Here is a 15,132-nt window from a genome sequence, read left to right as displayed (position 1 = left end):
GAATCACTGACTTAGTTTTAATATATTTTCCCATGAATGTGTATTAAATTATTTCCAATAGTCTATTGTCTTCATTTCATAGCTTTGCTCTTGGTTACGCTGCTTTCAGTAGTGTATATTTTCATTAGAGCTTTTATCCAATCATATTTCAGCAATCGTATTGCCAGGGTCAAAGAAATCTGCTTAATAAGCCCTTCAGAATTAACAGTGCAGGCGTCTGTAGCTTAAAATCAATGGCAATGAAACCGTTGCTTTAAACAATCAGATTTCGAGTTGGCAGCACCAGGGCCATCTAGGGCAGGCTTATGATAACGTCAGCATTTTCTCGTCTTTTGATTGGATGGTCATACAGCGTACTAGTCAAAGCTAGCAAACAGCATCACTGTAAATCATTGTAGTTTTCACAGTATTATTACTGTTTCAAAGGGTTCTTACTGTATATGTTGTGTACAGTGCGTTATTGTCGATTTTCAGTGCATTCTGAAAAATATTCGCCTTCTGTAAATCTAAATAAGTAACTTACTAAATGACCGTGAAAAACAAAGACACACCTCCTGGGCACCGGCTCTGTGAAAGACTCGTGAAGATGAAAAACTACTAGTATGGTAGGTTAAATTTCATTTTTGACTTTTTTTTTAGTTATATTCTGATGTTATTTGCAAGATATAAAGACAGGTTTAAGTTTTATACCAATGTTATCTGTAAGGTATAAATACGTTTGAGTTAATAAACATCGGGTGGACTATATTTGTGTCTTTTTGTTAGGTTAATGCTTCAGCTATAGATGAGCGTTGCACAGCACAACTTAGTAATAGCATTCATTCTCGCTACATGAGATACCCGTCTGTGATGCAATGCCCTGTTATACTGCATTTCTGTGTAATATTTATGGTTTCTAATAGCCGTGGCATCATTATGATGGTATTAAGAGGTGGATTAATTCATGTAGGACGCCACTGAGCTAGATGCTATTTATACTTATAAATAGTGACAGATACTATTTGCACCTCAGTATTGTTGTGCATTAACAGTTTATTCTCAACATTTTATTTCGACTTTTTTTACTCGAAATGTATTGCTTTTTTCTCTTTCGAAACGCAAAGACTTTATTCTCGAAATTTTGAGTTTATTCTCAACATTTTATTTTGACTTTTTCCCTCGAAATTTACCGTTTAATTTTTTTTCTCGAAACACAATGACTTTATTCTCGAAATTTTGTTTATTTTCATCATTCTATTTCGACTCTGTTTCTCAAAAAACTGCAAGTTTAATACCGCATATCCAAAGCGACTTACAGTGCATTCAGGCTATACATTTTTTACCAGTATGTGTGGTCCCTGGGAATTGAACCCACGACCTTTTGCGCTGCTAACGCAATGCTCTACCACTGAGCCACAGGAACAAAAATCAACCACTATTTCTGTGCGGTAATTTTTGTTTTGACAGTTGTGTGAATACTGAATATAATAGTGTTAGTTGCTAATGTTTCGCATTTTTACACTAGTAAACGTACGCTTACCAATTTGTTTTTCATTACTTGAATTTAGAGATGCACCAATAAACAAATCAAGGTGTTTTTCATTATGGCATAAATGTGTAATTTTATTATTTGGAATTAAACCCCTCTGTTGTTTTTCAAGCTCATCAGCACTAAAAAAAAAAACTCTTTTGACTTTTGCTTTTCAATGTGGCACAATTTCTACAGTTTGTTAATGTACTAGAAGAGATTTTTGCTCCAGGTGCGTAAAGCCAAAAAAGTCAATGCAAACAAAGAGATCGCTGGCTGCACACTGAATTAAATCCAGACTGGAGAAGGTCTGCTACATTGTGCAAATGAATTGTTTTAGTTTTTAATTCACTTGCACTGTGCACTTTTTGCACTATGTAGTTAATATAAATGCTATATAAATAAAATATATTTTTGCTAGACCTTCTCCAGTCTGGATTTAATTCAGTGTGCATCCAGCACAGTTTGTTAATGAAAATAAGGTAACGCTTTATTTTTCAGTGTCCTTGTTGCATGTACTTACTATATTAATAAGAGTAAATTATACATAATTACATGCAACTAAGCCTAAGCCTAAACCAAACCCTAACCATATAGTAAGCACATGTTGTTGTTGTTACTTAAATATATAAGTACACTGCAATAAGGACACCTTAAAATAAAGCATGTAGTATTGTTCCAATACTGCATTAAAATGGTGCATATTTACCATTTCTTCTGAACATTTGATTGGGTCATGACAAACTATTTATGAACTGTTTTGTGAGAGTGTGCATGTTAAATCTGAAGTTGAGGGTAAAGTTAGACACGGTGTTCAGGTTGGTTGCAGACGACGGGACATCAGCGGTCTCAGATGCAGAATTCAGGAAGGAGGGATGTGCACGATGAGGAAAGTGTGGAGACAAAAACAAGGGACACACAGAGGAGGGAGTCGAGAGAATATGTGCTCCATTTATTGGAAATAACAGAGGAAGTCATCATTATCTGTGAGGTCAAAGAGGAAGTGAAGTCATAACTGCTGTCACAATGGGATCGTGCATGCAGTGATTCATTAGAAATGTGAAACATTATAGAGAACCCGCAGAAAGCTTAAAGCAGGGGCATGGATTCATTTAAACACCATTTAAAGATTTCTTTACAGCATTGATTGCAATATGGACTATTTGATGTTTACTTGTGAATCTAAGCCCCTGCTTTTCAGGACTGAGTAATGATAAGCTATACAGAAATGGAGCATCCATTTGTCCCTCAATTCAAAAGTGTCAATCTTTCATGCACTTCAGTGCGCCTGTTTCTTCTCAGTAAAACTACACACTCTCAACACAACCTGGAGTCAAACTGCATTCATTCTCTAATCTGGGCTTTAAACTATTTTACTAACACCACGATGGAGAAAACGGTCAAGTAAGCAATGTAAGCTCTATACAGAAAAAGATTTGTTTCCAATTATAGCACTACATTGACATTGATGGATTAAACCTTGGACCAACTCTTTTCAATCTGCAACCAAGATATTAGCACCATGGTCTATCGGTCAAACGTTTGCAATAATTATGATTTTTTTTATAAATGTTTTTTAAAATTCGCTCATGCTCATCAAGGCTGCATAACATTTTTTTTTTTAAAAATACAGTAAAATTATTTTATTAGAATGATTTCTAAAGGATCATGTGACACTGAAGACTGGAGTAATGCTGCTGAAAATTCAGCATTGCATCACAAGTATAAATTACATTTTAAAATGTATTTAAATTGAAAAGTGTTATTTTAAATGATACAAATATTTTGCTTTTTTGCTGTATAAATGCAGCCTCGGTGAGCAGAAGATTCTTTTTTCAAAAACATGAAAAAAATCGTAATTATTCCCAACTTTCGACCAGTAGTGTAGCTTCAGATTGTCAATGTAAATAGGGCATTACTGTCAGCGTGTCATCTAAATCTTGCAGATTTTTTTTTTTTTGTAATTTAGTTTTGCATAATCATAATGTTTATTTTTTTCTTTTTGGTTGGTTTTATTTTTTCTTGCCGGGTTCCTCATCTGGGATGAAGACACTTACGGTGAAGTCGCCGCTCTCCGTGCCGTACTTGTTCTTTACCAGGATGCTGTACTTGCCGGAGTCAGACGTACTGACGCTGGTGATGGTGAAACTGGCAAACTTGCCCGACTCAAACTTCAGAATGTAGTGATCGTTGGAAACCATCTCGCGCTCATTCTTTAGCCAGGTGACCTCGGGTATGGGTTCGCCCCAGATATTGCAGGTCAGGTTCAGACACTACGAGAGAGGAGCGAAGAGACAGTTTTGTTATTTTTGTGTCATTTTTGTCTTTTCAAGCCATACAGAGAAGCATGTACACTACCTTGCCCTCTTGGATGGTCACAACATCAGGCAGACCACCTGCCACACGCGCACGATCTATAAAAAACATAAGAATTAGACGATTTCCAGTATCTGCAGAAGATACAAATGCAGCGAAGGCTTAAGCATGTATTTCTGCCTTCATCTACTCACTTCTCTCTGCAATAGCTGCAGCCCTGAGGAAAACAAAATTGAAGATGGGAAAAGATCGTATCATTAGTTATTCAACCGCTCGAGCTGAATAGTATCTGTCACAAATCACAAATCATTTTTGGTGCTTACTTGAGTCTTTGAAACTCAGCAAATGCATCGTCAAATGCTGAAAATATAAAAGTTAAATTTAAATGCACGATTATCATAAACATTCCGTTTCAACGCCTCCTGAGCAACCTAATTAAACAGCATTTTAAGTATCTTTATTCATTTTTCCTCATTAAAAAATGATATTTTAAATAGATATATGAATAGTACTTCTAAAAATCCTACACTCCTATGAGTATAGCCTAAAACCTGTTTTTATTTACATGGAGCTGCGCTGCTCATTGGAACCACAGTTTTAAGGTCACATAACCAGACCAGTATACTGGCTTCATCTCAGTAATCTCCTATTATCAGACATTTAATAAATTAATCCTGATTGATTGCAAATGGCACATTTCTACAATACACAGAGCATCTCGGCCGTATGGTTAGACTTCAATCTGCTGTTTGCTGCACTTATTGTGAAAAATATTACTGAAAAATATCCAAGAAGTGCATTTTATCATAATTTTAGAAAGAGAGCTTATTATGGAAATAATAATAATTTAAAAGAATATACTTACGCTTGAGCTGAATGTAAAATTTTCAGAAACTTAACTGCATATTAATGACAATTCAGTGAAAATGTATTATAGTTAAAATTTGTATTAAATGCAATTAGCTGAACTTTAGAGTGATTTTTACCCACTTAAGTACTTACTTCTATTGTCTTCGAAAGTACTGCCGAATGTACAGACAAGCTTTTATGATAAACTAAAATATTCTCTAAGGTAATTTCTATTGAAACTTGTATGTCATGTATTTAAATATATTGGTAATTACACATTACAAATGGTAAACATGCAATTGAACACATTTAAAATATATTTACTTAATATTAAATTTAATATCAAAGTACTTTATATGTGCTTTAGTATGTTAGTCACACATCATATAAGTGTACTTTAAAACATTACAAAATATTATCAAAACGATTTAAGTTTTTGTAATAATTTGACATTTTTACAAAGTGCACTTTTTAAAAGTGTACTTAAATATGCAAAGAAACAGTAATTAAAGTGTCTCTGTTAAAAGTGGCCTTTTATTTCATTATTATTATTATATTATTTGCAAATATAGTTTTTAAAAAAAATATCCGGTTGCACTTTATTTTACAGTATGTGTACTTCCATGTACTTACAGTGCACTTATAGTGTAAGAAAGCACTGGTAATATAAGGTAAGTACACGAGGTAGGGTTAGGTTCAGGGTTAGTACCTAGTTATTACCTAGTTATTGTAATTACTATAATAAGTACATAGTAGTACACTACAAGTGCACATTCAGTACAGATGTGCACTTATTTTTCACAAACGGAGATCCCATCACAACTAAAGTAAACCACAATGAGATTTTTGCCCGCTGTGGCCATGGACAGGGTTTTTTAAATATTTTGGTCCAAGTGCTCTCATTTTTTCAGAGGAGAACGTATCTGACTGTTGCAGTTCAACGCTTAGTTGCAGTCGTAATATAATGAAGGCAGCAGACAGCAAACACACACACACACACACACACACACACACACACACTACAGTGAACACAAGTTGTAGCTTTTCATGTCTTGGTACTGAGAAAGTAATAATGTTGGTTTGCGAAAGCCCATATGCTGATGTTGTACTTGATGTTGTATTTATACTGTATGTTGCTTATGTTTTATATATATATATATATATATATATATATATATATTAGGGGTGTAACGGTACACGTATTCGTACCGAACCAACCCAGTGCTGGGTAAAATAGGGACAAACCCAGCAATTGGGCTGTTTTGACCCAGCGGTTGGGTTAAATGTTTAACCCAACCTTCTGGGTAGTAACCCAACCGCTGGGTCAAAACAACCCGATTGCTGGGTTTGTCCATATTTTACCCAGCACTGGGTTGTATTTAACCCAGCATTTTTTAGAGTGTACAGCACAAACTAGTGCACATTAGTGTAAGGAGTGAGTTTTATAATAGTAACAGTACTTTTGAATCCCTTTTCTGCTATGTTACCTTGGTCTGTGAGGTTGAGGGTGGAGGTGTCTTTGCCTCGGTCATCCTTCAGAACTACTTCATATATACCAGCATCTTTTTTGGAGATCTGCCATGGACACAAACAAACACAAAATTCATTAAAACTATCACATGCCTACCAGTGTGTGTGATCTCCAATCTAACACTACAGGAGCATATGTCAGAAAGCCAGGCTTCTCTGAGTTGCACGTCTTTAGCACAACATTTTCACAACAGGGGAAGAAAATAATGTAGAAAGAAAGATGAAAACTTGAAGGACTAGGAAGACAGAGGCACAAAACAACAACAATAAAACAAGTATGAGTATGACAAACAAAGAGACAGAAACTGATGAAGATCAAGTAATTAATTCAAGTCCAAAAGACATAATGATATGTGACCCTGGACCACAAAACCAGTCATAAGGGTAAATTATTATTATTTTTTTAATTATGTGATAAATTATACATCATCTGAAAGCTGAATAAACAAGCTTTCCATTGATGTATGGTTTGTTAAGATAGGATAGGATATTATATATTATATAACATTTGGCCAAGATACAACTATTCACACACAGTATATGTAAGCTGCATATTTCAGTTCATTAAAAAAAATTAACTGAAAAAAAATTCCTGACAATATAGTACGTAAAACATGGCCACGATTGAACTAAAATGAAGGAACGAAATAATAAAATGTGCATGTGACTCGTGAGAATGATACAGTGTATTTTTCTGCATGTCATGTGTGGGGCTCTGTAATTTAGACATTTTCCAGATTTACATAAAGTCTTCTTTTGAGGCTAAGATTTCTAGCTAAACTAAACAATCACATATTTATAGCTGTATATTAAACTTCAGATATGCTTGTCGAATTTGCTCTCTGAAAATATCCTTAATGCTAGAAACAAGTCATGCATGCTTAGAGGGTTAGTTCACCCAAAAAGTAGAAAGAAAGATGAAAACTTGAAGGACTAGGAAGACAGAGGCACAAAACAACAACAATAAAACAAGTATGAGTATGACAAACAAAGAGACAGAAACTGATGAAGATCAAGTAATTAATTCAAGTCCAAAAGACATAATGATATGTGACCCTGGACCACAAAACCAGTCATAAGGGTAAATTATTATTATTTTTTTAATTATGTGATAAATTATACATCATCTGAAAGCTGAATAAACAAGCTTTCCATTGATGTATGGTTTGTTAAGATAGGATAGGATATTATATATTATATAACATTTGGCCAAGATACAACTATTTGAAAATCTGGAATCTGAGGGTGCAAAAAAATCAAAATATTGAGAAAATTGCCTTTAAAGTTGTCCAAATGCATATTATTAATAACAAATTAAGTTTTGATATATTTACGCTTCTTCTTTCAGACGAATCCAGTCGGAGTTATATAAAAAATGATCTATATTGCAAGTTAAATAAAAGCCCATCCATAAAAAAAAAAGTGTCTCACATGGCTACGGGAGGTGAACAAAGGCCTTCTGTAACGAATCCATGTGTTTTTTTTGTAAGAAAAATATCCATATTCAAAACGTAATAATCACTTTAATGTAGCTTGCGCCAACAGTTGTACACGGAAGCAGCTCCAGCAAGTCATATACACCTTGAGGGTGAGTAATTTATGGGCTAATTTTCATTTTTGGGTGAACTAACCCTTTAAGAGAAACACTTTTTAAAGGGACAGTTCACCCAAAAATGAATTCATTTACTCACCCTCAGTCTGTTGCAAACCTGTATGAGTTTCTTTCTGATGAGTTAAATTGTCATTTTGGTGAACTGTCCCTTTAAACACAGTCACATGCTCTTACTTGTGATGCCAGGTGACATGCAGCTCGTCGTTGTAGTAGCTGACGAAGGTGTAAAGCCTGATTCCCTCCTCTGTGCTCTGGATCTTCAGTGGAGTGGAGGAGTTCGCTGGACAGAAAGAACGTCAACATCGCTCACATGCTGCTAAAACTATGTTTAAATGTAAATATATACTGTGAGTGTGAAGAAAATTGATAATTTTGACCCATACAATGTATTGTTGGCTATTGCTACAAATATACCCCAGCGACTTAAGACTGCTTTTGTGCTCCAGGGTCACATATGTTTGTGATTTATATGTTAATATATATGTCAAAAAAGTCATTTTGCTGAATTCAAGACTGTATTAATACCCCGATATATTATATTGTAAAACATTAAACAAGTGTTTATATCATTGTATTATATGTTATAATGTACTTGCTATAAAAATAAGACTAGAATAGAATACTGACCACATTATTTAATTTTTTTGTAATAAATAAAACATTTGACATTTAATGCACACTATGTATTTCAACAGGCTGCATACTTTTATTATCCGTCTTTTTGTAACACGTTTATTCCTGTAAAAAAAATAAACTGTGGCCATGAATTTAGAAATCATTGAGCATGATTTATTAATTAATTCCCATGATTTAATTACAACAAAGCAATGGTTTAACTAAAACCAAGGAAATAAGGAATACAATGTAACTAGTGGGAATGACTTTTTTTCACGTCATGTGCAGGGCTTTGATATTTTTAAGGTCTGGGACAGTTATACTAGTAAATAATTGCAGGATTTTCAGTGTTTGTATTGCCTGTGCAATTTTTTTAAAGGAGGAAAGTCATATATAATAGCAATACCAATGAACATTTTTTTGTTTTTTTAGTTAATCATTAACTAAACATCTCTCCTTAATATTTAAATGCTTGTGGAGGCCATATTTGTCAGCAGGCATATTGTTGACCATGTTTTCAATGTCTGGATAACTGTGAGAAATGATTCCAGATATTCAAATAGTTGTATCTCAGTCAAATATTGTCCTATCATAACATAACCATACATCAATGGAAAGCTTATTTATTTAACTTTCAGATCATGTATACATTTCAATAAAAAAAAAAAGACCCTTATGACTGGTTTTGATTTTGTGGTCCAGGGTCACAATTTACAACTAATTTTGGTTTGAAAATGATGTTGTAAATCTTACCAATAACACTGAAAACCTGGTTCATCAGGTCTTTGAATCCTGAAAAACAGATGATAGAAAATAATTTTTAAAAGATCAGTTATGATGAGACATATATTTATGTAGCGATTGTTGTAGGGAGCTGAGAGTATAAGTGTTAAGGGACAATTTATATGTAAAATATATAGCATGGCATTAAATTATACCACAGCGCCACAGAGTCTTTCTTCATATTAGCAACCTGCATCACATGTTAATATGTCAATAATAAAGAAACCGGCAGCATTAGAGTTGAAGTGGAGTGTTTAATCAGAGAGACGGCTCACCTTACACTTCAGTCTCACACAGCACTCAGGTGTGACTTCATAACCGAGATACTCCACGAAGTGTGGACCTTACAGAGCATGAACGGCACGATTAATGTACAGACACAGTGGATATACAGTATTTTTTAAATAATACTGCACATATAATCATACCTTGCTTTCTAATCCATTCTTTTTTCTGGAACTCTGATTCCTTCTGTAACTGCTTGAACACTGAAGGAAATGAGATGGTGTTATTGGTACACACTCTATACATGAGATGCATATATGTATATGGACTTTTAGATGTACCATCTCCGATCAGCACTAGACTGGACTGGTTAGTGGCTTTGCCGTCTTGAAGCTGGAAAGTGAACGTTCCCTCGTCCTCTTTGCCCAGAGACTCCATGAACATCTCAATGATGCCAGTATTTTTATCAAAGTTCATCTTGTATTTCTACAACACAGAGTAAGTGTTAATGCAGAAGCAAGCCAAAGGACTATTTCCAGTCAACGGCATGTATAATGCTTCATGCGCTGCATGTTTGTTTCTGTGTTCCTCTAACCTCTCCCTGGTGGACCACATTGTCATTGAACACGTATTCAGCTTTTCCATTGGCAGAGATCTTCTCAGCCTGCAACCAGAAGCGAACTCTGCCCTTCTCCAGCAGCTCCACGGCCAGCTCTGTCTTCAGAGGGATGACTGGAGAGGAGGGGCGAAAAAGTTTTGAAAACATTAATTCTGTCCTGAATAATATCCATTGTTTTGGAGACCTATGGCAGGATGGGAGTTGTACTGAACCTTGATACGTATGCTCTGTTTTTGTGTTGAAACGCAATATCGTAACCAGCCATGATGCAATCGATAAACTGGCAAGCAATACATCTTTCATGCTGAACAAGCTTTTGTCTTAACCAAGGATAAGTGTCATGTGGCACAACATTTTGTCTCTCTTGTCAATCTCATTTGTAAAATCCTACATCACAGAGCTGTATTCTAAATGTAGGACATTAGTTGTTTTTTCATTTCACACATTAATTTGCTTTTGTTTATAGAACACAACAATTAGTGGTTAGAACACTATTTAATAGAACTACTCTTGTGAAAAATGAGTGTGTTTAATTGTGCAAATAAACTAAAAAAACTGCACTTACAGTGCCTTGCGAATGTATTCATACCCCTTCATTTTTTTTCAGTTGCTGCCTTATGCTAAACTGCTTTAAATTACTTTTTTCCCACATCAATCTACACTCCATACACCATAATGGTAAAGCAAAAAACAGGTTTTCACATCTTTGCAAATTTATTAAAAATAAAAAAACTTAAATGATTCCATTGCATAAGTATTCATACCCTCATCTGGGACAGTTGAAATTTAGCTCAGGAGCATTCATATCGCTTGTAGATGTCACTACACTTCGAGTGAAGTTAACCTGTGGCAAATTCAATTGAATGGGCATGATTTGGAAAGGCACACACACCTTAATAAACAGCTGATAATGCATATCAAAGCAAAAACCAAGCCCTGAGGTCAAAAGAACTGCCTGTAGAGCTCAGAAATAGGTTTGTGTCAAGCCACACATCTGGGGAAGAGTTCAGAAAAAAAAAATCTGCTTCATTTAAGGGTCTCTGTTACCCTTAATGGAAGAAGTTTGAAACAACCTGGACTCTTTCTAGAGCTGGACATCTGTTCAAACTGAACAACTGATGGAGAAGGGCTTTAGTTAGTGTGGTGACCAAGAACCTGATGCTCACTCTAGTTGAGCTCCATGATCATATGTGACCCTGGACCACAAAACCAGTCATACAGGTCAATTTCAACTCAACCAGTCAACAGCTACAGCGGAATAAATAAGTTTTTATTGATGTATGGTTTGTTAGGATGGGACAATATTTGGCCGAGATACAACTATTTGAAAATCTGGAATCTGAGGGTGCAAAAAAATCTAAATACTGAGAAAATCTCCTTTAAAGTTGTCCAAATGAAGTTCTTAGCAATGCATATTACTAATCAAAAATTAAGTTTTGATATATTTACGGTAAGAAATTTACAAAATATCTTCATGGAACATGATCTATACTTGATATCCTAATGATTTTTGGCATAAAATAATATTTTGTGCTCCAGGGTCACATATAAACCACGTATGCCACGTATGTACGCGGATACGCTGTTTACGTTCAGATCAAAGCGTAAACAACATAAACAGTGTATCCGCGTATGGTGCTGCTCACATATGTTGTTTATGTATGTGATACTCTCCAAAATGGTGCTATAGGGTGACGTGGAGGAGACGAATTGTTGAATAAAGTCGTTATTTTTGTTTTCTTTGCGTATTCTCATAGCTTCGTAAAATTACGGTTTAACCCCTGATGTCACATGGATTATTTTAACGATGTCCCTGCTACGTTTCTATGCCTTGATCGTGTTAGGACCCTTGCTGTCTATGGGAGGATCAGAAAGCTCTCGGATTTCATCAAAAATATCTTAATTTGTGTTCCGAAGATGAACGAAGGTCTTACGGGTTTGGAACGACATGAGGGTAAGTAATTAATGATATAATTTTCATTTTTGGGTGAACTATCCCTTTAAGTGTATTACTTTAAAGTAATATAAAGCATTATTTCCACAAAAAGTCAAAAAGGGTCTATAGGGTGACGTGGAGGAGACGAATTGTTGAATAAAGTCGTTATTTTTGTTTTCTTTGCGTATTCTCATAGCTTCGTAAAATTACGGTTTAACCCCTGATGTCACATGGATTATTTTAACGATGTCCCTGCTACGTTTCTATGCCTTGATCGTGTTAGGACCCTTGCTGTCTATGGGAGGATCAGAAAGCTCTCGGATTTCATCAAAAATATCTTAATTTGTGTTCCGAAGATGAACGAAGGTCTTACGGGTTTGGAACGACATGAGGGTAAGTAATTAATGATATAATTTTCATTTTTGGGTGAACTATCCCTTTAAGTGTATTACTTTAAAGTAATATAAAGCATTATTTCCACAAAAAGTACTCTTACAAGTATGCTAAAGCGTACAGGATTGAGCAAGTGCTCACACATTCAAAATGAAGTTAATGAAATGTTTCAAGAGTGCATGTGATGTGATGTTTACTCACTGGGGAATTTGTGGTCGTGGCTGACCTTCAGGAGTTCTTTTAGAGCTGCGAGGAACAGGACAGAGAAAGGATCAGAATCAATAACCAGTGTTAACTTGGTAAATTCAAACATATAAAAATGAAAAAGGTCAATGAACTCACTTTCCTCAGAGAGTGTGTAGCTGGCAGAGGCTCCATCAGTGTGTGTCACAAAACAAGAGTAGATACCCAGGTCTTCTTCTGAAGGTGTTTTAAAGATGGCTTTGGACCTACAGACCAGTATAGAAGAATTACTGCAAGATGATCCCATGCTAATCTTTTTCTTGAAATGTGATGAAATTGTTTGCTACATTTAATAAATAATATATTTTTGTAAATATCCAGCCCAAGAGACTTTTAAATATGATTGATTAGAAGGTATACAAGTTAAATACCAACAATACGAAGTCTGTCATGATTTACTCAACCTCATGCCTTTTCAAACCCTCATCTTTGAAACTAAAATTAAGATATTTTTAATATTCTCTCATGATTTTGTCCATCCATAAAAAGTCAATTAACAAACAGAAGCTCAAATGTGCATGCAGAACTAGTGAGGTTTGTTCTCACATGTCATGCAAGCATATTTGATCCATAGTTATGCTCAATTGACCAAATTTGATGTGCTCTTTGTATGTGAATTTATCAATATTTATATGTGAATAAAAGCATGTTCATCATACAAAACAACCGTGTCTCTTCAGAAGACTTGGATTAAACTGCTCGATTCATTTGGGTTACTTTTAAGATGTCTTTATGTACTTTTTGAAGCTTGAAAATGTTGACTACCTAGACTTTCAATGGATGCACAAAAATGAATATTAAAGTAATAGTTCACCCAAAAATGAAATTTTGCTGTTAAAAATCATCCTAATGACAGGTTTGTTTCTTACAAACTGAACTGATGGACTGGAGTGGTGTGGATTACTTGTGGATTATTGTGATGTTTTTATCAGCTGTTTGGACTCTCATTCTGACGGCACCCATTCACTGCAGAGCATCCATTGCTGAGCAAGTCATGCAATACTACATTTCTCTAAATCTGTTCTGATGAAGAAACAAAATAATCTAAATCTTGAATGGCCTGAACGTGAGTAAATTTTAGCAAATTTTCATTTTTGGGTGAGCTATTACTTTAAAAAGATGCTATTTACACTACATGCAAATAGCAATGGATTCTATTTACACTGTAAGGAGTATTTTCTTTGCAGTAATAATAGTTAGATGCTATCTAGTGCAAATAGTGGCAGATATCCGCACCTCAGTATTGTAGTACATTATAAAACATTATAAAACGGATAGTTCCGGTCCTTGATTCTGATTGGTTGAGCCAAGTTCGAAGCTGTTGTAAATTACAAACATACACCTTTGTTTACATTTGTGTGCTGCTCGGCAACCACTTTGTTGGAACCACAACCGTTTCTAAGGAACTACATTGTTTGGTGGAAGAATACTGTTTTTATTAATATCATTACACTTTATTCGCTCTGTTTTATTTTGTGAAACCTTACTACGTATATGGAATAACCGTTTTATAAAAGCAGTAAGCCCCGTGAAGCCGTGGTTATAAATCCACTGTAAACCACGGCTTCTTGGGGCTTATTGCTTTAGTATGCAATAATAATGTATTGAGCGTAAATTAGAATGTTAAAATTATTAAATGGATGCAGCTTTGGGATACAGCCCTCCCTACACCTACCCTAACCCTAATCAATAAACACCCATGAGGCACGTTATTTTCAATTCAATTATTTCCTTCATTTTTATAAGAATAAAGGTCTTATGGGTTTGGTACAACATGAGGGTGGTAATGACACAGTTTTAATTTTTGGTTGAACTAACCCTTGAAAACATTATTTTAAATATTAATAATTTAACAAAGCTCATTATTAGCACATACGCACTTACTTGCTACCCTTGGTCTCTAAGGTCATGCGTTCAGGTTCTGTCATTTCCACGTAGTTCTTGGACCAGACGAATTTGGAGTCAGCGGTGAGGTTAGAGCACTCAAAATTCAGTGAAATGACGCCATCATCGTCAACATTCACAACTATCTCAGCAGTACCTGTGAGAAAGATATAGCTTGTTGGCTTTTGTCGAGAGTCGTTAAGTCTTGGTGGTTTTGGTTTGTTTTAGGGTTAACCTGAATTTAAGAAGAACTCTAAACAGACTCCTCACTTCCTAAAGCACCCACTGTAAAGATTACGTGTTTGTGTTGTTTTGTTCTTTCCTGTTCACTCTGATATAGCCGCATATGGTTTTGTTCAACATATACTCTGAATCAAGTTCAGCATGGTCTGCTTCACCTTAAAGTCAACCGTATTTACAATCCTTTTCACTACTGTAATAACAGAATGAAACAGGATATTCAATGGAAAAATGGCAGAACTGATTTTATCCATCAGGAATTGTTTGGGTCATGAAAAGTAGTCTCTATACAACCTGTGTTTGGAGGATAGGGGTTGAAAAATAAGGAGTGGTGATGTCATCCCCCCCCCTCCCCACCAAAAATAAAAGATTTCAAGTTA

At 35.1% G+C, this 15,132-nt stretch overlaps 1 protein-coding gene across 1 annotated transcript in view; it reads right to left on the bottom strand.

The window, feature by feature from the left end:
• Window positions 1-3,308: 3,308 nt before the first annotated feature.
• myom1b (myomesin 1b) overlaps window positions 3,309-15,132 on the bottom strand; it is a 51,732-nt gene continuing 39,908 nt past the window's right edge. The window contains exons 25-40 of the mRNA XM_016490687.1: window positions 14,513-14,669; window positions 12,728-12,834; window positions 12,587-12,631; window positions 10,033-10,169; window positions 9,779-9,923; window positions 9,641-9,700; window positions 9,488-9,555; window positions 9,368-9,402; window positions 9,199-9,221; window positions 7,989-8,094; window positions 6,330-6,438; window positions 6,160-6,247; window positions 4,147-4,219; window positions 4,018-4,040; window positions 3,866-3,921; window positions 3,309-3,780 (exon numbers count right to left, since the gene is read on the bottom strand). Of these exons, the coding sequence (XP_016346173.1) occupies window positions 3,520-3,780; window positions 3,866-3,921; window positions 4,018-4,040; window positions 4,147-4,219; window positions 6,160-6,247; window positions 6,330-6,438; window positions 7,989-8,094; window positions 9,199-9,221; window positions 9,368-9,402; window positions 9,488-9,555; window positions 9,641-9,700; window positions 9,779-9,923; window positions 10,033-10,169; window positions 12,587-12,631; window positions 12,728-12,834; window positions 14,513-14,669 (1,493 nt within the window). The 3' untranslated portion in view covers window positions 3,309-3,519. The remainder of the gene's footprint in view (window positions 3,781-3,865; window positions 3,922-4,017; window positions 4,041-4,146; window positions 4,220-6,159; window positions 6,248-6,329; window positions 6,439-7,988; window positions 8,095-9,198; window positions 9,222-9,367; window positions 9,403-9,487; window positions 9,556-9,640; window positions 9,701-9,778; window positions 9,924-10,032; window positions 10,170-12,586; window positions 12,632-12,727; window positions 12,835-14,512; window positions 14,670-15,132) is intronic.

The sequence above is a fragment of the Sinocyclocheilus anshuiensis genome, unplaced genomic scaffold, assembly GCF_001515605.1.
Source record: "Sinocyclocheilus anshuiensis isolate Anshui unplaced genomic scaffold, SAMN03320099.WGS_v1.1 scaffold206, whole genome shotgun sequence".
NCBI lineage: Eukaryota > Metazoa > Chordata > Actinopteri > Cypriniformes > Cyprinidae > Sinocyclocheilus > Sinocyclocheilus anshuiensis.
This window is presented reverse-complemented; position numbering and strand designations above follow the sequence as displayed.